Here is a 21,850-nt window from a genome sequence, read left to right on the forward strand (position 1 = left end):
ATTTTTGTTTGATAATTGTGAATTAATAACATAAGGTTTAGTTAGGTAACCGCTCTCCTCTCGCTGCAAAAGTGTGCGGACTATGCTGTACCATAGCAATGACAGCTATACGGCGGTGGGTTTTTTGTGGAGTGCGGAAGGCGGCCTTCGTAAAAGGGAGAAAGTGACGGAGCACGAGAAAGAACAGACGCCCAGAATATTCAGTTTTGCATTCGGGACAGTTTTGCGCCACCGTAACGGAGGAGTTTAATGCGCGCGTGTGACAGTAAAAATCCCTGTCGAAAAGTGCCGACTTGTGGTTCGGGTACTCGTGTGTGGTGTTTTCTCGCCATGGAGGGAAAGCTAACCGCGAAGGAGCGATCTCCCTTCCCCAGCTAAACGTTAAGGAGCGAACACCGACCGTTCTCACTGTGGAGGATCAGTCAAACGAGCCAAGCTCTCCTCCACAGTTAATTGCCAAGGAGAACGAAGCAGGGTGGACAAAGGTTCCCCCTAGGAAGTTTACTGCGGTGACTTCCGGAAAAGTTTACGGCGAGTAGACGATCCGGCAATTCGTCGCCAACGTCGCTAGGGAGGTTCCAACAAAGGAGCCAAGCTCACCTCCCTAGCTAAACGCCAAGGACCGCTGCCGGAGCAGCCAACGGAACCCGGACGAGTACGTGGCCGTTGTTGTCCCGGCCTGTCGGAAGGAAACCGCTCGCCTTCCCTTCACCAGCAGCATTGGGATCCCGCATCAGCAGCAGTGGAGAGTAGGAGTGAAATAAATACGGTAAATTTAGTTTAATAGATCGTGCAAGACTGTGGCTCCAAATGGTTACTTGTGATGAGTCTAAACTTGCTCCCAGTGACCTTACACTTACATGTAGTTTTCCTTTTAGAACTTTCAATGTGAGAATTTCTCCTCGGGAGGAATGGCTGTTTGGCTGAATGGAGAGACAAGTTGAAGAATACGTAGTTTGTTATAATGACGGTTCTTTGTTGGGAGCAGAGTTAAAAATAATCAAAGCTCTTTTTTGACGGCTGAAAATGAACCGGATGCGACTCATGGTGAATAAAAACAATATGTATTCCCAAATCCATGTTATTCATTCAGTTGAATATCGTACAATAATATTTATATAGCTAATTACCTAGGCAAATGTTTTAAAATGTCGGTAGAGCATGTAAAATATCAGTTATCATCGCTTACATTCTTCCCGGGGCCTACTATGATGCGTTTGATCCGTTGCTGCATGTTTGTTTCGTGTAATAATCGGAGACGAATGAAAAGCTGCATGAATGAATGGGCTGGGCGGTTTGTTCGTTTGACGTTTTCAGCTGAGTCACTGAATATTGAAAATGAATGCGGCTGAATATGATCAATTTCCGTTCAATGAATTTGAATATTTGTAACTCTGGTTGGAAGGCCGAGCCGGTTCTGGTGTCTATTGTCGTGCAATGAGATTAGACCAATCCAATTCGCTGGGTAGATACTGTACCGCATTCCAAGCAGAAATATTCGCGATGTTGTGTGGCGTACAATCGGCACTTCAACAGGGCATTTGCAGTAAAAGAATTTATTTTTGCTCTGACAGTCAGGCTACCCCAAAAGCACTTAGTTTAGCAGATTCGAGATCGAAATTAGTACACCTGCGTGTCGAACTCAAATCGAAGAACTTCAAATGCTATCTACCTTTTATGGATCATTCCGGATAAAAGAAAATAAATGGGTGGATGAATTGTCTAAAGGATTTCCCTTCGTCTTTCACTGCCTCCTTCGTCACTAAATCTCCACAAAACAAATTTCGTACTACACGATAAATAATGCGTGTACCTTTAATTACATTGATATACCGACAAATGTCTCGAGACACTAAAAGTAATCGCTTTTCATTATATTCTATTGTTTTGCCGGAATGACGGAACAAGGAATAATAAAATCGTTCACCTGCCGTTTGCTTCAATCAAACGGAAGCAACACTCCCGGCTGTCCGAAGCTGAAGTTGCATTTTCTACAAACCGATCATTTCAAAATTACTTCATTAAACGATAAATCTATCATAAATTCTCGGCAGCCGGCTGTCCAGAGCAATAAACACATGATAACATTACCGAGAGTTGCATAGAACGTATCACTAATCCAGACCCACAGTGTGCGGTTGGCCCCCGTCAAGGGCGCCAACCGTAGAGGAGCGTGGAAATCTTAATGTGCTTTATCAAATAAGAAAGCCATAAGTGTGTCATTTCCAGGAGCTTTTTAAATTAATGTTTGAAAGTCAAACTGAAAAAGAAAATCAATGTATACACCAAAGGGGCGCTAAACTGTGGCTTCATCGAAGGCATTAGAAGAATTCGCTACGGCCTGTAAGTCCCATTCATTTTTTTTTCACAATAAATAGCGTTGCTCTCAAATCTAAAGTCGATAGAAGAATAAATAACGAAGCTATCTGAGTTGCACGACACAAAACTTTCAACAGCAAAGATTTCAAATTTGAAAACTAGCGAAAAGTATTGCTAACTTTATCGCTCGTTTTCATTGTTTCATAGATACACAAATGAAACAGAAATCATAGTCATATGCAAGTTGAGCAGGCCGTCTCCTTCAAGCTGTAGCAAAGATCATGCAGTAAGCTAGATCGATTATCATTGAGAAAATAACCCCATGTTGAACCGTGAGAATAGTAGTTTCTTCGGTGCCGAGAGAAGCTCCGCAATATCATAAAGTTTCCAATGCCCAACCAACCCAACACTAAGTTGAATCACTGGTTGAAATCTTCAGCCATTTGCGATTTTTGGTGTTCCTGGAAGCGATGGAAACTCTTGTTTGATCTAAAATTTTTAAAACCAGGAGCTGGTTTCTTCGACTTTGTGTCAGCGCTTGCTCGAGCAATAATATTTTGCGTCCCCTCAAGAGACAAATTCTAGCCTTTACAAGGAGTTTTATAAGCGTATAGTTTTTATGCGCAGTAACAGATGTCCCCACATGGAGAATGTCATAGTCGATTCTTTACCGAGCCAGGATAACAAGGTTGGATAAATTGGTAACGAACGGAACCAAAGAAAGAAGCTCCAAAGAATTCGCATGGATCGACGAGCGTGGATGGTGGTGAGTAGGGAAGCTCTCTTTCGTATTTCTGTAAAAGGGGCGTTCTTTAAGAGATATCATCCACATGATTCTCTGCGCACATGCCACACCGGTCCTTATTGCTACAAAGGCTCATTTGCATGTATTTGGCGCAAACCATGCCGAAGGAGCGTCTGCCTTCTCTACAGTTTGTTGCGAAGGAGTATTCCGTTTTAATTAGCTGAGGTCACCCGATACGAGTTTTTAGATACGTCAATTTTGTCCCGTCCGGTGCAATTGCAATTTTCACTCAGTGGAGAAAGGGGTCCTTAAAACGGTCAACTCCTTCACCACATGCATGACCAACTCAAATCAGTGATGACACCGTCCATCTCAACTATGTACTACTATGACGCATGAGTCCTTCATAAAACACTTGTCGTCAGTAATGCCATTTGCTTTATTTGGACAGGATATCTGTAACTGGCCAATTCTGAGATTATCTGGGCAAACTTTCGCGATATTTGTCACGACTCAATGTTTCTGCGTCAGTTCTTTCGAAATCTAGCCGCCTTTAAACACCTAGTGTCAACTGATCTCACGAACATTCAGATCAAGATTTGCAACTGAAATTTACACGAAATGAGCGACAGCCAACGAGCTTCGGTTGAATCATTTGGAAATCCGATTTCCAGTGTTTTTAACAAGTTTACCACCGGCGGAAAAAAGTTAACGGTTGGTGGAGAAACAAATATTGAAATGAATTGTTGTGTGATAGGCTGCTGGAACTAATGAATCGTCCGCTTATTGAAACAAATCTGCACACACAGTCTCTCGAAAAAATGCTATATCCATTGCCTTCTAACACCCAGCGTAAGCTGACTTCACAAATTCGCCCGCAAAAATAATTCATCAGTCGCTTTCTGACACCTGCCTAAGTTCTTAATTTCACAAAACTAAAGGTTCTCTCTTGGAGAACATTCGAAAGATTTTCTCAAATTTAGTTTTCGTGTTTTATTATAAAATTCATATATGCCACGAAAATTTTTTTTTTTAAATTGATCAAATGAATGCCAATGTAAACAAAAAAGGGATACCAAAATGAGACTCCGCCCAGAATGCAAGAAGTCCACCTTACGAATCTGCACTCATCAAGGTGAATCCATATTTGTGCAACTCTTTACCCCATCCTACTAACAAATACTCCTTCCAGTGGTAAGCCTGGAGATGAAGAGGTATACATTGTCTCCATAACAACGTTTGTTACACTAGCATTCCTTCCCATCCCCGATGACTGTAAGGATGTGGTCGGCGCTGTTATTAACATTTCAATGTATAGAACTCTCAAAACGTGCACATTGAGGATGGTTAGCTCCCTCCAGGCCTCGTTCGTTGATTCTCTTTGCAATTTCGCTTGTTCTGGACAATCACGGAGTAGCAACTACGAATTGTAAGGGTCATCGTGCTCATGCTCTTGCTCATGATAGTCAGGCTGCCCTAAAAGCACTTAGTTGCGCAGATTCGAGATGAAAATTAGTAATCGAATACTGAGCTCAAATCGAATAACTTAGCATTTCAAATGCTGTCTATCTTTTATGGATCATTTCGGATTAGGTGAAATGGATGGTTGGATGAATTGGCTAGTGATTATTAGTTGGGTAAGCATTCGACCTTGGGCTATTACCGAACATGCCAACCATTTGCGTAGCTTGCAATCCCGCGTTTCAACAAAAAAAATAAATATATAAATTTCTTCTCATATTCGACTCAGAATATTTCCGCTATAAAACATTTCAGTTTCTTTGCAATCGACATGAAAATATTTGAAAATAAATACAAAATCCCTTATTTTAATGAATATTTGCATATTTCAGGATGCAAAAGGAACTACATATGCCATCGAATCGTGACGATTCAAATAGAAAATCTGAATGAAATGAATACAAACAAAGCACCAAAAAGAAGGATGCAATTAGTAACTTACCGAATACATTAATGTAAAATCAACCTTAAACATTCCGAAATTTTCTACACTGTACGATTGATGAAGTAGTGCCATGGAAAACATGTCGATCTGAAATAAGTAGAAAAAAAACAAAAGACCAATCATTAATTAAATATTTAAAAAATATGTTGCCTGACCCTGACCAGTACATAACAATCGCAACTTACAGTTCGCTCTGTTTTCTCGTCGATGTCAATCTTGAAGAATCGATTCACAACCAGGCCGGTCTTCTCCGCTCGCTTGGTCAGTAATGCCGATGCGGACACAATGTAGTAGAACTGCAGCGCTTGAAACACGGATAGACCGAAAGCATGGGCGTATTTTAGCAGTGGTGGTCTAACGTTATCACGAAGGTCCTGCACCAGTGAAGTATACGCGAAGAAGGTCTAAAATCGTATTAAACAATAGCAAAAGTCATTACGAGCGAGTAGCTTCGTAAAAGTAACAGCATACCCCGGATATTGTGATAAAAAAGCACCAAACAATTGTCATCAACAACGGATAGTCTAGTTGTTTCACAATCTTTTTCAACACCGTTGTCACGTCCTGATGAAGATAGGCCAGATTCTCCAGATTCGCAGCCACTCGGTAGCAAATTTGCTTCTTCTCCAACGGGTGTAGTGACCAGTACGGTTGATCGAGCTCAAAATCACACAGCTGCTGAACAGATTCGTCCACTTGCAGATTGATCAATCGATAGAGGTGAGCTACGAAGTAGCACATAGCCACGAATCCATTGCAGAAGACCTCCATAGAAGACATGAAAACAAAATTCAATCCGGCCATGCATGCTATAAATCCATCATTTGAAAACAAGTAGAAACAACTGCAGATGGCTAGTTTCATGCAAACGTCTACGAAAATCAATTTGCACAGATACTTTTTCATCAGTTTGTAATCCTTTTGTACTCGACTTTTTAGGATAAGAATGGTAGCCAGCATAATCAAAACATTCAGCAGGTTCTTGGTGTGATCACGACACAGTATAACAATAATTAGGGTAACCACGAGAAAGCAATAATTCAATGTAAATTGAACCCAGATAATAATTGCAACCATTGGCGGTACGTGATGATAATAAAAATAACCCGCAGTCCAGTAGACATACGCCATTCCGGTGCTGAAGGCAAGCACAATCACCACGGAGTAGTATACTGACCGCCGGCAGTTCTCGAACTTATTCACTTCGAAATCATAGCGTAGTGGAAGAATCCCATATAACTTCCACAGGAAATAGGTAACCCTGAAAAGGATCATAAAAAGTTTGCGTCGATCCATTGCACCCTTCGGCAGTGTTTGCCCTATACTGATGGGTTTAGGGCGAAAATAAATCGCATAGGGCATGTAGGCACTTATTGTGAGTGAAGTGAATATAATTCGCCAACTGTCACGAAAGATAGACGAATCGTGCATTAGAGTAATGAATTGTCGAAAGGCTTTTAAACTTGGCTCTTTATTGAAGTAATTGAGAGAGTCCCTGAAGCAGATTTATTACATTTTCAGAAAAAGTGTAAAACTGAACTATACTGTTTCGAACATGAACAATACTTTAAATCTATTATTGAAAATTACAGTCATTTGATGTATGAAATATGGATTAATAAAGGATCGCGTAGACACGTGAACACCTATCTTTTTTTGATCGAACACATGTTATCTAGGTTACGACCCAAAGCCCAGATGAGTTTAAGGTTCATCTGAGAAAGTTTGGAAAAGCGACCATCTTGGAAAATTAAAAAACAGTTTTTTCTCCCACTGTTGGAAAATTCTTCATGAAAATCAATCAGTTATACTCTACCAATACCCTGAATACATTGATTCATTTTCATGAAAATTTTTGCAGCGATGTGAGAAAAAACTGCTTTTTTCGGTTTTCCAGGATGGCCGCTTATTGAAGCGTTCTCAGTTGAACATTAAAGGATTTATTTATTCGGATTGTTAGAATCAGGGTACTCAGTTATGAAAACATACATAATATCAGGAGGTTTCTCGTCCAGGCGTTACCATAGTTGCGGATTTTTCCGCAATCCTGCGGATTTTTCGCAATTTAAAATAGTGGCGGATTTTTCTGCGGATTTTCTGAATTTGCGGATTTTTCATGAATCAAATAGTTGGCCTTAATTTTTGAATTTTAAATTGTATGTTTAATCACAATACGTACATTATACTATTTTAAAAATTAAATTATGCAATAATTGCCGTACAGGGATGTAACCGACTTTCATATATAGGGGAACATGGGGAGACTTGCACAGGTGTTCAGCTAAACCTACATAACTCTCTAAAAAAGTTTTCAATCCTTCAAAACCCATTGAGATATGATGTACAAAGGTATTGTGCGTGTTCATGATTTTATTGCAGAATTTTTAAATTATTTTTGCAAAAGTTATTCAAGTTTTTTTTCTGTGAACGTTTTCTCTGGTCATCTGCGGGGAGACTTGACCAAGGCCTGGGGAGACTTGACCAAGAAAATATTGAAAAATCAGGACAAAAAATAAAGTCATTCCATGTTGTCCAGATCCTTAGGTAGCAGTAAAAAATAGAAAAGGGTTACGTTTCGTACATTTGGATTTTTAAATGTATTTCCTTTTAAGGATTATCTGTACTGGTAACATTGCATCTTCACACGTTACGAAATTATCCATATTACTGCTCACTTTGATTACTAATACTAAAAGATATAGACTGATATTTTAGGTGGGATTTTTGTGTAACGTGATTAACATTAACAGTAGGTAGCATAGCGTAGTGAATATCAGAAATTTGAAATTTTTCTTCAGCTTATTGCCACTTAGTCAAGTCTCCCCAAACATTGGTTCTAACGTAAAATGTCGTGCAAATTTTAGTAATAATAATTCCAATGTTCCGATTATTTTAAAACAATTTTGCTATTTCATAGGGAATAAGATGTGGTATAGTACTTTGAAAGTAATTATTAGTCGAATAGAAAGTACAAAGTTTGATAAAAAATTACATCATTTAACTTGATTTCATTAACTTCGGAATATTTTCTATAAGGAAAGGATTTTCCATTCCAAACTTTTAAAATTACCTTTTAAAATTACCAAGCATGAAAATATTTTTGAAATTTTCTTAAGAACCTAATAGAATTCGTCATAGCCAATAATAAAATTCTGCGCTTGGTCAAGTCTCCCCATGTTCCCCTACTCACTTAACTACGAAATTTCCGCAACGAGTTGATTTAGAAACGGCAAAGTAAACTTCGGTTGCTGAATTTCAGCGAAATAGTTTCCCCAACCATTGAGAACTCAATAAAAATACATTAAGTGTTGAAGGTCGACAAAAATACTATAAACTGAGATTGTTTCTTCGTTCCCGCTTTTCTCATTGTTTCAACTATTCGTTAAGTATTATTTTAAATTTTTAAGCATTTAAATTTAAAAACGCCAAAGTTTTAAAACTAAAGATTTCAAAGACTAAATTTATGAATGTTTAATTTTTTTGTTTTGAATTTCTGAATATTTTTCTTTTTGATTTTCAATTTATTAAATTTCAAAATTCTTGGATTCTTAAATTTTTATATTTCCGATTTTTAAATTTTGAGAAGAAATTGAACTTTAAAATTTTTGAATTTTATAGTTTTTAATGTTAAATCCTTTAAACTTTATGTTTTTAAAATTTTTAATTCCCAAATTCTGATATAATTTTTACATCATAAAATTTTAAAATAACAAATCTTCAAATTTTAGAATCTATGCATTTTTAAATGTTTAATTTCTTGAATTATCAAATATATTTATTTTTGAATTTTCAAATTTTTTAACCATTATATTTTTAAATTTTCATGCATTTAAATTTTCAAAATAAAAAAAATCGGACTTTCAAATTAAACCTACAAAGAATTTTAATTTCTTATTTCTTTCTTCTTCTTCTTTAATTTGTTCTTCTTTCCAAATTTTTAACCTTTAAAATTTTTGAATCCTCAGATTTTAATATATTTTTAAATTTTTATATCTTTCAACTTTCAATTTTTCATACCTTTCAACTTTTAAACTTTTAAATTTTGAAATGATTTTCTTTTTGAAGTTTTAAATAACTTATTTTTTAATTTCATAGTTTTTAGATTTTTAAAGAATTTAATTTCTAAAAATTTAAATCATGAAGCTTGAAATTTTGAAGCATTTTGATTTTTATATTCGTGAATTTAATATCTCTTCTGGGACAGATACTCCCGAACAAGCTCACAGAACAAGAGACCGTACTGGGTAATCGAAGGCGCTTCGCGAAACAAGGTTGTGCACAAAACTATTGTATTTCTAGGATGTGGAAAAGTGAAATTTATTTAAATAAAAGTGAGCAAACTAGGTGTGGGTGCGTGGTGTGGTTTATTGGGCTATTGTAGGTCTCAAGTTCACTACCGTACCGATGCTGGGCTGCTCGTGGTGTTTGCTGATGGCGAGCGCTCGCTGATGATTCCGGGCGATGCTCGCAGTTCGTTGGGTTCGCTTTTGGTGCTGGTGGTACAGCTATGGCGTCCCGATTTGCGTGGGTCGCAAAGACTCCAGTCGATTGTAATGGCGGATGGGTGGCGTTGCGGGAAAGGAACTATACGGCGTCTTCCTTCTTTGGCTCGATCGATGGGCCACGGACGATACCGTAATGGCTTCACCCTCCTTTACGTTTAGAGCACAATATCCGAGGGTTCACAGGGCGCTGCGGCACCTGTACGCCAACTCCTTGGCAGTTAAATGTCAGCAGATTTCTCTGCCTAGGCCGAAACATGTGCAGTGAGTGTTTTATTGGGGTATAAAAAAGGTTCTGAATGAACAGCACGGTTGGGATCTTCAAGATGTCCGCTAAATATTATCTCACTACTTATAATTCTTTTCACTCACTTCCAATGCACACGAACGCCACGGTACTAATGACCAATGGCGGGTTTTTCATGGTCCCCTTTCTTTACTACTGCCACCCACCATTACCATTTCCATCCCAGGTGTAACCTATCACCACCTCATTCAGGGATGTATTATCTCTCAGTGAGCAACTGTTAGCTCACTTTTCAACCCATTACCGCCCGATGTTGTTATTTACATTATTTTATTATTTATTTTTGTCATGTGTATTTGTCCCTACTATTTAAAATTCATATTTATTTATTTATTTACCAACTAATACTAACCCTACTAACATTAACATTAAGAAACACAACAATTTAAAAAAATACAATAATGCACATAAAAATCATCGTGACTTGTAACGACGGTTATAAGTTCCTGAGTTAGATTGTTTTTACTTCGATCACAGACGTTTTAGCTTTAGGGTAATTTGCCTGCATTTTCAGGACGGAAAAATCTCTTTAGAAAACTCTCTAACTCTATGTGCGAGATTGATAATTGAACCCAAGTGAGCTGCGAACGATTTGTCATCTACGCTATGCCCGCCCTTTGAATTTGATTGACGCATCCTTAAATTTTTGTGCTTTTTGGTCATTTGTTCAGTTCATTTTTTTTTTAATTTTCGATGCTTTTATTTTTGAATTTTAATTGCTTTATTTTTTCATTTTTGGAATTAGGTTTTAATTGTGATTTTTCGATCATTTAAATAAATTTGCAATTTTTATATTGCCAATTCTTATTTTTTTTAAATGTTCCTTTTTGAAAATTTCTGGAACAAGTCAAATTTCCGCATCTTCTTTAGTTCATTGAGAAAGTGGATTTTCTCCCAAATTCAGCGGCGAGTGTGGTAAGAGTTTTCAGTCAAACATTTGAAAATTGAAAAATAAAAGTTATATAAGTAATGATAATAGATTGTAAAAAATCTCGAAAAGCTCTTAGGGATCATCTATAAATGACGTAGCATTATATGGGGAAGGGGGGAGTTTTGTATTTTACGATGATGTGCGACGACAGGGGGGTAGGGGGTCATGTCATGCTACGTAGCTTTTTTGTAGGGGAATAACTAACATCGGTCTCTATTTTTTTTTTAATTTTACAGGGACAAGGATGGGGAGAGTTACCATCAAACTACGTAATTACCAGGAGGGGGAGGGTTTAGGTTTGTGACGAAATGCTACGATGGGGGAGGGGGGTGTTAAAAATCACTCAAAGGATGCTACGTCATTTATGGATGATCCCTTAATGGTGGAAAAAAATAAAAAAATGGGGTTTTTATTGCGCGGATTTTTGCGGATTTTTACGTCAGCCAGGGATATCACATTTGCGGATTTCCAAAAATAGATAATGACAACGAGGTAAACTCAGCCATTTCGACATAGATCTTTCATTAGGGCTTAAATCGCAAATGTAAACAAACTGCGTTTTCGCCTTTATGACATTATTCGACAAAAATACTACAAGATTGAGGTGAAAATTAGTTAAAATGGTTTTTAGTTCGATTTATAATTAAAGAAAACAAAACGGCGAAACATGCATTTTCTTCGAGATTTCGACTTAGGCCCTTTTTGACATATGGAATATAAAGGCTAAACTTACATTTTTAGACAGAACCGGGGCGTACGGTTATTATTCACAAAATGATTTTTGAATCGACGGTTCTATTATATAAATGATAAGCAATATCTACTATGATCATGTCTACGTCGATAGTTGTTGCACTTAAACATTCGAATATTTCGATATTTTCATAAAATTTGAAGAAAAGATGTACGCTCCCTTTCATTTACATTGGGTTTCTATACGCCTATTTGCTGAGCCCTATTAAAAAGTATACTGTCAAGCTCGCCAATTTACCCAGCCCTACCGAGCAAGACAGAGTCAGTTAAGCCCATTTACCGTGCCCTTCTGAAAATTATGTTCACGGTTTAGCCCTTTCGAAAATGGTGGTGGCTGAAGCATTTTTTTTAGTTTCTACCCACTAAAAGCACATAGGAATCAAATTCTTTGTTATATTGTCATAAAGTTTAACCAAAGATGCTTGAGGAAAAACATGGTCATAAAGTAATTTATTCCTACAATAAAAACTACATTTAGAAAAGCATCGCCGAATATTGAAACTGATTTTTCTCCATTTGAGTATATTGCGACTTAGGCCCTAATGAAAGATCTGTGTCGATTTGTGCCCGAAAGTTGCGTGATATGTATGCGAAGAGTGAAAAATGTTTTCTTTCAATATTAATCGCTCGAAATAGTTTATTGTCTTTGAAGTACACTTTACCAAAATATACATTATCTTCCCGTCTATTCGCTGATTTGTAGTTGAACAAGCACAATCAGTTTGCTGGTAATAGCAGCGAAGATCTAGAATTATTATAATGTATAGAGAAGCGGATCCACAAGGATCACTTTATTATACATTTACCGAAAAAAGTAAAGTAAAATCTAATCTGTATAATCCACAAAGAAGAACAGTGTGATCCCGCAGCAATAAACCAACTGTAAATGTTTGAATCTGCAATTATGACGATGCGTTATAAAAGTGACAATAGTACCGTCACTGGTCTTACGCTCTCGTCCACAGCGATATCGACATCGGTTTCGAAAAATTCATTCAACAGGATCAAAGTTTTCTCAGCCTAGTAAAGAAATATAAAAATTAACATTTACATATCTCACTGATTTACTAAATAAAACTCACCCGTCTTACTGTAAGTGCACATGCAGATACCAAACAAAGAAGATGAATAAATTCAAAACACAAATAGAAAATTGAGTTGAAGTATCGGCTTAAAGTGATTGAAAATTCCTTATTCAACTCATAGATGATGGAAACGTAGACAAAGTATACCTAAAAAACAAGAGAATCATATGTTAATTATTAATCACTATATTAATAACAAAAACAAACCCTTGAAATGATCACTAAAAATTGGTTCAAATTGATTAGGGCCAACGGAACACCAAAAATGTCTAAAATACCACGAATCGACTGAGTAGTTTTGTAGTGCAACCTTCGCAACAGAGCAAGTTTTTCACGAACGTCATCAAACAGCCGCGGATCACGGTTTTGGAAAGCTCTTTCGCTCCCCTGACCCAGACTACGATCTAGATCACAGAGCATTCCTATTGTTAGCCTCACTTGCCAGTTGATGAGTCGATATAAATGGGCACCCAGATAAACCGTAAACATGCAAACATTGGACACTTGAGCCACAACAAAAACAGCAAAAACATTCACGACGCGTTCGAACAGCGACACGGGATCGTTCGAAGCATTGACTCCGAAGTTAATAGCAAACAGGAAGCTCATCATAATATCTACAATGCAAATTTTAACCAGTCCGTACACCACCAGTTTTCTATCGATCCAAGCTGGGATGACAAACGGTTTAAGATCCTTTAAATTTTCCAGAAAAGCGTTTCCACAGACCTTGAACTGCCTACGGTATATCCAGGCTAGAACGTAGCACGAAGAAATGATCCCAAAGCGAACAATGAACTCACAGTAGATCAACTGGCGGACAATGTACAGTGAAGGGTACGTGATCAGGGTCACTATTCGATAGAAGCTGAAACCAACCAAGGCGATGATACTGATCCCAGCACACAGAGACCATAGCAGTTGAAATTCACAGTTTACGAAACGATTCAAAGCGTAGCGGAACGGTAATATTCCACAAATTGTTACTCCGTAGTACAGATAGATAGCAGCAAAGTGGAATAGCATCCCTCTGGAAAAGTCCATGGCTTTAAACTGAGCTGCCGATTGTTTTAGCATGTTGCTGATTGCTAGGATAGTGCACTGAAATGAATAAATAATGAAGCACATTCGCATGCAATTAGATGGAGTTCTTCTTTCGGAACTATATCTAACCTTCGGACGTGGCCATCATCTCGACACAATTTTTACAGAAAACTATCTACTGCAGTATCCAATTCAGCAGAAATCAAAACGGAGTGAAAAAGTTTATTGGTCATTTTACTGACAGCCGCCAATAAAAAATCCCGCATTTAAAAATAGCGATAAACCAACGGCTGTTAAGTATGCTGTTATGCACCTAGTCAACATATGGATTCCAGAAACATGAATAATGCTTAAAATTGAAATATAAATGAATACTTCAATGTACTAGAACTCGCAACCTACGGTATTGAAAACAAAATAAATACACACAATAAAAACAGTTACAGTTAAATTCGGAATTTATTATCCTTAAAAGATCAGCTAAAAACGAACGGCTATGAATGGTTTTCTTCCAAACCAAATTGCACCAAGATGATCAGATAATGAGTGATAGTACCTACAATCTGCAAATAAAAACAATGATTCTAGTATTATCCACGTATGTAATAATGAGCATATGAAGAGTTTTTCAAATAGGTCCAATCTACAAAAGAGAGCCTTTCTTGTTTTTATTTTCTCGTCCGCGAATTACTCGGTCACCTTTCTGATTTCCCTGTCTACGTAATAAGCTAGTAAAAATCTTGCTCTTTCGAAACATACTGATAAATGTTTAAAAAGTTTTATGGTTTTGCGTTGCGTTGTGACAATGATTTTGGCGGATTACACACTGATTACATCATATTTGACTGCAGATTTCTAATAAGAGTTACTTAGGAAGTGCTAAGTAGGAATTCATACCAATCCGACCCATATTAAAACCTCAACAGCATGATAGACATCATTGCCGGCCACCCCCATCTCCATCGTTCACGGGGAAGGGTAAAGGATAAGGTAGACGGGAAGTGTTGATGCTGCACCTACTTAACGGAAGGTAAACGACTCATCAGACTCTTCCATAGGTGTCGCGGAGTTGGTGGTTTGGAAGCGAAATAAAGTCTAGGATTCACTCCAAGCAAGCGATGCAATCTGTAAAGCATGGTTTATTAGGTAGTAGTTTAGTTAGTTTTCGAGTACACGATCACTCGAAAAAGAAAAGATCTTATTTAGTTTTGGTTCTTTTTCAACTCTGGGTAGCCAGCTACCGAGAGTTCCTATGTTTTCTAAACAAAAGCAATTTGAACTCCACACAGTCGACGTGGGAGTATTATCTCGAAAAGCTAATCTTATCAGCGTAATGGGCCGAATCACTATTTATTGCAACAGTATTCAGAAATATTTCGCTATTCCTTCTCTACGATATATTTATTGGGTTGAAAACTACCGAGTGACACGTTGTACAGACAAAGAATTATGATAGCTCGAGTTGTTATAAATCAACGAAAGTATTTCATATTTTCCAAATCTAGTTGTTTGTGAAATACACGTATACGAACGATAATTTCGAACATTGAAGGGAAATACAAAGGATCGTTAACCTGATGCACGGGCTTGTTAGCAATAATGGAACTTGAAATTAGATTCATAAAAACAGACGCGGCAAATGGTCAGTACGTATTGAACCGTTATCATCGATACTAGTCAGATTGAAGTTTTATTGGGGCTGATTTCCGAAAAACTATTTATTGAGAAAAAAAATATTTATCGAGGGTTGTATACAAACCGACGGGGTCAAAGAAAAACCAAGAAATAATTTTTAGTTGCCCAAAATAACTATTAAGGTGAAGATATGTGGAAGCCACGTTGCTAGGCACCGACTCGCTTGTTTACATTACGGAAAACTGAAATCTGAAGTGAAAATTCAAACGCACAAATGAGAGTTTCCGAACATTTTCCTTTGGTCATCTGCACATTGGCAGAAAATTTGAAGTTTTGTTAGTAAACGATTAAACTTTCGTGAGTGTTTTTGCAGTGTTTGTGAAAAAAGTGCATTTGAAAAAATGCAATGAAAACGAGAAGAAGAGTGTTTCGAAAAGAAACCCCATGTGAAGAGGGGTAATATTTTCGCACAAAATAGGAGCTACAGATGGCATTCCGTCAAAAACTCGAATTGATTGTATAGGAAAATATTCTAGCTTCCTTAAGTAGCAGTTTCGTGGCACACCAGCAAGGTTAGTGTGTTGAAAAACGTATTTTTATTTTTGCTCATGTCAGATACATGGTTAGGCAGGGGAGAGGGGTGTGTGTGGCGTAGGAGCTATGTTGTGGCTCGCATGTATAATGTCCTTAAATGTATCAAAAGATTCACTCTGAAAGACGGATGCACTAGCAGTTTCACGCGCGCGTCGTTTGTCCCCTTTTCCTGTCAGCATACGACCACAGATCCTAGCCGATCTTCACTAATGCCAACCCCGGTCGAAACGAAACCTAGACATGCTCCAGTCCGTCAACCTGTCGAAGTGAACGAACTGACAGCGGTTGGGGACAGAACCTGACCCAATCCCGAGTCTAAGCAAAAACGATTTTACTGGGCGTAGTTCCCAGCGATGATGGCGCAACACAAATGAGTTGGCGAATTACTGGTGTATACTGTGCGTATGAGCCGTGCCGGGAAGGTTCGAATCGTTTCATAGGATTCTCGATCCGAATCCCAAGACAATAGTCATCAGCAAACCGTCTTTATCAGAACGAATACACAATAGAAAAAAATCAAACAGGAAAATCCGAATCGGTGTAGATGACCGTCGGGGAGTCGGTGGGTCTTTTATGCATTGCTATTGCCAGAGCTGCTGTCTCTGCGGAGTAGACTGACCACGAGGAGGGCAGGCGGAAGGAGAGACCGCCCTCAAAGCCGCTGATCCCCGCTCCTACCCCATCGTCGGCCGTGAATCCATCGGTGAATATTTGAAGGTGGTCTGAATATTTCCGGTTGACTACTTGCTGATAATGGGCTCCGATGCGGTTAGGGAAGTTGCCAGGCTGTAGTCGGTTTTGTAGGTCGGATCGTTGTCTTACCCGGTGTAGGCGGGCGGTAGGGGGCTATTTGTATACTTGTTTTAGGAGACCGTGGCTATGGAAAGCGCAAAGTACTGCTGTTTTTGCGCCTGCTGACTCAACGCAGGCGTGGCAGCAGGTTGGAGGTTAGTCGGATGGCTACGTGATGGAGCGGGTCGAGGACCTCGCCCTGACCGTCTAGGTTGCGATGGATCAATTTGATCCCATAATATATCCTGCTCTGTACATTGATTGTGGGTTTTCTGTTGTTTTTGGGATGGCAAGAACGCTTTCGGCACTCGCAATCCCCCTTTACTTGACGGAAATGTAGGACGAAAGTTGCTTTCCTGTCTAGTGTGATACCGAGCACTTTCGGCTCTATTCGGAAGGGTATCTGAGCCCCCATGACGTTTTCGGGGTGAAAGGATCCGCAGCAGTGAGTGTTCACACACTTAGGGGCAGCAATGCTGAAGCCGGTGGCTAGATCCCATCGTCCGACCGCGTTAATAGCGTCTTGTAGAGAGATCCGGATGTGAGAGATCGTAGATGAATACGTAAACTCCTTTGGTTAATGAAGCGAATGCTGATTTCATCCTAAATATGAATAGCGTTACAGCAAGCGTTGATCTTTGTGAGACTCCGTTGGTCTCCCAGAATTCGTCGGACAGTTCGTCACCGATGTATACCGAGAATAGCTGGTCCCTTAGGTAATTTTGAATGATGGTTCCAAGATTTCCGTGGATGCCCCATCGGTATAACTCTCGTAGTACCCCTTCGCACCACACTGTATTGTAGACTTACGTCACGTTTAAGATGGTGAAGTCGAAATGTAAATGTTGCATCCTCGCTTCATCAATCAGTTTACCGAAGGATCCCAAGTGAATCCCGCCCGGGTCCTTTCCGAAAGGCGAATTGGCGGATATCAAGAAATTTGCCTTCTTCCAGCCATGTAATCAGCCGTCGGTTGACCATTCTCTCTAGGATCTTTGCGGTGGGGAATGGCACGCTGTAGGCAAGTTTCCAGTTGTCTGGGAAGGTTCCACCTTGCTAGATCCTGTTGAAAGCATCGAGGAGTGCATTTTTCCCGCCTAGGATAGATGTATTAAAATTAGATATTCTACTCTGTCGGGTCCAACCGATTTTCCGCGGACTATTCTGAAGGCCGCAATAAATTCCGTCCTGGAGAAGGATTTGTTATATTCTGCTGTAGAGTTTGGTGAAAAAATGGTGGGTTATTACGAGACGTGTCTTGTGCCGTGCGTAGGCGACTGAGAGGGCATCCTGGAAAATCCTGGATGACAACGTAGAGTGGCTCAAGGCGAGAAATAGCCTACTTTGACTTTCGGTTTGACAGACGGATTGTCCTTCCGGCGACGGTCGGGGGTATGGTAAGGGGTCCGCGTGGGTTGAGCCGGTGATCTCTCTTCATTGCCTTTTGAACATAGCGGTTCTGGGTGTTGTAGACATGCTGTATCGTTTTCTTAGACGGATGATTGCTGTGGTGTTACCTGGAGAACTATTTTTGGAAGAAGGTTCGAGACGCTCAGCTGTTTTCGGAGTGTGGATTGGAGAGCTGAACTTGCCCTGGGGTAGCCGGGCCCCCTGCACCGGCTGCTGTCGAAGGCTCATCGGTGGGATCCGGTACATATTCGAGCAGGACCGGTGCAGAAGGCTTTTTCCTTAACGCTCCCGCGCTTAGTGTTCTCGGATACGGGGTGTGATTCGTTGGTTATAATTCGGTGGCCTTATACTGGAGTATCGTTTGTTGGCAACCTTATTTGGAAGGCTACCGGGTGCCAGGAGTATCCAGCAATTGGACTTAGTGATCATTATGTTGGGTCCCTTGGATTCGATTTTCCTTTTCTGGTTTGTCCGGAGGTGTTGTACGTTGAAGATCCCTGTTGACTTTGCGACTTGGCTACCTTGCGCTGGGGCTTCCAGGTGGATGCCGACCGGTAAAGTAAACCAATGCTCTTGAATGTATTTTTAATACCATATTGCTGTAAAATAAATGACATGTAATATTACACGAACGAAAGTGTAAAATCTCATGCTTTCGGGTGCTCTCATTGAGTGCATCGAATTCAACTTAATTTTCAATCAAATTTTTGATTCAAGCTTTGTATGTTTACATTCGTATTGATTTACATGTCGTTTAATTTTCATTATTTTTTGGTGTGTAGCGGATCGCCTTTCCAGCTATCGCAAAAGGTGTGAAAGAAAGTTTGCGCGGGTTGGGTTGACTGTCGTTTCAGTCGGTTGCCAGATCTGAAACCTAATTGGGTGCCAAGAGTATCCAATGATAGGGCTTGGTGTGGTGACTATCATTCGTTGGTTGCTTTGTTCCGGCGTTCGTCAGTTAGTGAAGGCTTCCTTTCGATGTTTGGCTGATATAAGGCTAAAGATGAGATATGATGGGTTACCTGGAAGCAATCCAAAGGTGTCGGTACAACCCCGGTCAAGGCCGGCGCAGGGGAGAAGGTTATCTTCCTGACCAAACGACTAGCGGTTTCAGATGTTATGTTGTGGGTTAAATCTTCAGTTGACTTGTTGTCGTTCCTTGTGCTACCGGAATTGGAGTGCTAATATGGGTACTAGTTTAGTAACATCATCTAACTAGACACCCAGTGGTACTAGTTACTAACGAGATTAATTCGAAACACATAAAAATCAAACTTAATATAAATTACGTTTTGTGCCCTTAATGCGAAAATTGGTTTAATCCAATTTTCCCCCTTTTGGGGATTAATATTACATAACGCCAGGCGCTTGGCTCCCTAGCCAAAAGACAAGAGTTCGATTTGATCAGCCAAACAGAGCTTCCACATTTGCTTCCCGGGACATCACTCGGAACAAGTCAGTTTGCTTAGACGTTCACATGGGTCGTGTGAATTGTTTGGAATTTTTTGTGTCTAACTAGTGCTAATTTGGGTGACGAGACGAATTCGATACATGAAAAACAATCATAATGTAGGGGACTATTTTCCCGGGTGGACTACGATGCAGCCTGAGCTTGTTGGTGTCAAGGTTTGTTCAGCTGCAGCTGAATCCTTTGCTTTTGTTGGTTTCATTGTTGCTGTTTCTTGTGTTTGATACATGGTTTCGTTCATAATTTTGTTTAGCTTGTTTGAGGTCTAGCTGGTGTTGATTATTTTGTGGTATTTCAATCCGAAAAGAGCTGGCTGCTGTCGATAGGCATTTAACGAGCTTTATTTTGCGGTGGGTTTTGATTTTTGGGTGTGGTTCCATCCTGTGAATTTTCGGTCCCTATGCTTTGGAGATCTTTGTTGAACGGGCTGCGGGATCTGTCTGTATCGTCCGAACGGTGTTCTTGCTTGTATCTGTTTCGGTTGGATCTTCTTTCAACGGCACTTGAAGTTGGTGTAATTGATATTTTGCATTCCATCGATCGACACTACTCTCGGGTCTCGGTTGATTGCTGGGGGTCCTATCGGTCTGATGGAGTGCTTTTACAGGTTTTCAACGGTTGTGCTCTTTTTTGTGGAAATAAGTTCTTCTTTTAATCTTTGAGTCTCAATGTTGCCGTCGGCGGTCGGTTCGCTACCAACTTCTTAAGCTTGGCGACTTCCCTCATCAGAGCGTTAGTGGTTCGGCCTCTTCCGTCGACTGGGGACCTGAGGTTTTTTAAGAGTATCTGCAAAGGAGTTATTGGTAATGTTTTTGTTGGCCAGTGCTCTATCCTCTGGGAACGTTAAATTTATATCGATTTTCAGTTTTATGATTTGCGCTTCCATCATCTGCACAGAGTACCATCGATTCCTGGCTGAATGCTGATCACCGCAGTTAATACAATTGCTCTCCTCACTGCAAAGAGATTTCTTTGTTGACTGCGTGTTCTCCGTTACAGTTGCGACACACCTCTTTTTGAGTGCATACCCACGATCCAAGACCGAATTTTCCGCAGCGTAAGCATTGGATCGGGTTAGGATAGTACCGCCTGATTTTAATGCGCACCAAACCTAGGTAGATTCCATCCGGTAGATGGGATCCGGAAAGGAAAGTATCATAAGCGTAATGTTTGAAAGGCTGCCGTTAACTGTTTTACTGATCCTTCCAATCTCTATGACCTTTGCTCTTTTAGATCTTCCAGGATGGTCGTTGTTTCCACCATCAACAGGAGTCATAAAGTAGGCCTTGGACGTTGTTCAGGAATGGATGCGTGATGATTTCGATCTTCTGCCTATCGGCTAGCTGATCGGTTTTTAATAGTTGGTCATAGGATCTCTGGAAATTTGGTCGATTTTGTCGTCAGAGTACAGGTAGGACGTGATTGAGTAACTGGCTGATGCCCCCCCCCCCCCCACCGCCCGGGGGCCACAGGTTTGCGCTCAAAAAGTCGACTATTCTGCGAAAAAAAAATTAATTAATAGCTGCGTGCTCCTGCGTTGAACGGTCTTCCCTATGTGGGTTGTTCCCCTTTACACCAGACAATTAATATTACACCAAAAGATTGGATCCACAAGCCTTAAGCCCTTCTGAGGTTCGTTTTTTCACTCCTGTACAGTCCGTGGGATTGATACGATCTGCAATTAGAAGTGTTGTTTCGAGATGTTGCAGCATATGTGTTCCATGTGTTTAGAGATTCAATATAACGAATGTATAGAACTATGCCATATTTCTCCTTAGTGGAGGAAAATTTTGATAAAAGCTTCTTTTTCTCCACTAAGGAGAAAATTCTTTACAATCATTTTTGCGCGTGAAGAGCAAAACACAATACTCTATTAGTTATGGAATTTGCGTTGGAATTTGAAGAAAAAATATTTTTTACCAAAATTGTTCTCCACTAAGGAGAAACATAACAAAGCGCATCTTGCATTAGTTTGCTAAACCAAACCAAATGTTTCGATTTCATTAGTTCTCATCAGCTTCTGAGCTTCTCTTCTTACAGGACACCACTCTTGACTTGGAATTTTCATTTGCCCATCTGGATTAGGACTATCTGCCACATCGTCTCACGTTTGGCAAGGTCAAACATCGAATGCAATAGAATTCTAAACTTTACATTACCGAGTATAACAACGTGAAATCCACCGGAAATAAGCCAAACAGTTCGATGCAATAGCTGTGATGCAACATTTCGATAGAGAAAACCCCAATCTACAAGAAAAATAAAGTGATAGCTAATCAAAATGATATTTCAATTACAC

General features: G+C 39.6%; 2 protein-coding genes across 2 annotated transcripts in view; both read right to left on the reverse strand.

Moving 5' to 3' along the window:
* Window positions 1–12,349: 12,349 nt before the first annotated feature.
* Window positions 12,350–13,652, reverse strand: LOC131681113 (uncharacterized). The gene is made up of 4 exons (XM_058961824.1): window positions 12,816–13,652; window positions 12,606–12,755; window positions 12,475–12,543; window positions 12,350–12,403 (listed from the first exon to the last, which is right to left on the reverse strand). Exons 1-4 carry the CDS (start codon window positions 13,650–13,652, stop codon window positions 12,350–12,352), a joined length of 1,110 nt encoding a protein of 369 aa, XP_058817807.1.
* A 494-nt stretch (window positions 13,653–14,146) lies between these two features.
* Window positions 14,147–21,850, reverse strand: part of LOC131681114 (putative gustatory receptor 28b) — a 28,618-nt gene continuing 20,914 nt past the window's right edge. Inside the window, exons 4-5 of the mRNA XM_058961825.1 lie at window positions 21,711–21,800; window positions 14,147–14,215 (exon numbers count right to left, since the gene is read on the reverse strand). Coding sequence (XP_058817808.1) covers window positions 14,147–14,215; window positions 21,711–21,800 — 159 coding nt within the window. The remainder of the gene's footprint in view (window positions 14,216–21,710; window positions 21,801–21,850) is intronic.

This window comes from Topomyia yanbarensis, chromosome 2 (assembly GCF_030247195.1).
Source record: "Topomyia yanbarensis strain Yona2022 chromosome 2, ASM3024719v1, whole genome shotgun sequence".
Classification (NCBI taxonomy): Eukaryota; Metazoa; Arthropoda; class Insecta; order Diptera; family Culicidae; genus Topomyia; species Topomyia yanbarensis.

What these genes read in the sequence shown, in the direction of transcription:
- LOC131681113 (XM_058961824.1), bottom strand. Translation starts at nt 13,652, where the DNA reads ATGGACTTTTCCAGAGGGATGCTATTCCACTTTGCTGCTATCTATCTG. An exon ending in TTTTAGTGATCATTTCAAGG is followed by an intron (nt 12,756 to 12,815) that starts GTTTGTTTTTGT and finishes CTTGTTTTTTAG; the next exon opens with GTATACTTTGTCTACGTTTC. An exon ending in GTGCACTTACAGTAAGACGG is followed by an intron (nt 12,544 to 12,605) that starts GTGAGTTTTATT and finishes TTTCTTTACTAG; the next exon opens with GCTGAGAAAACTTTGATCCT.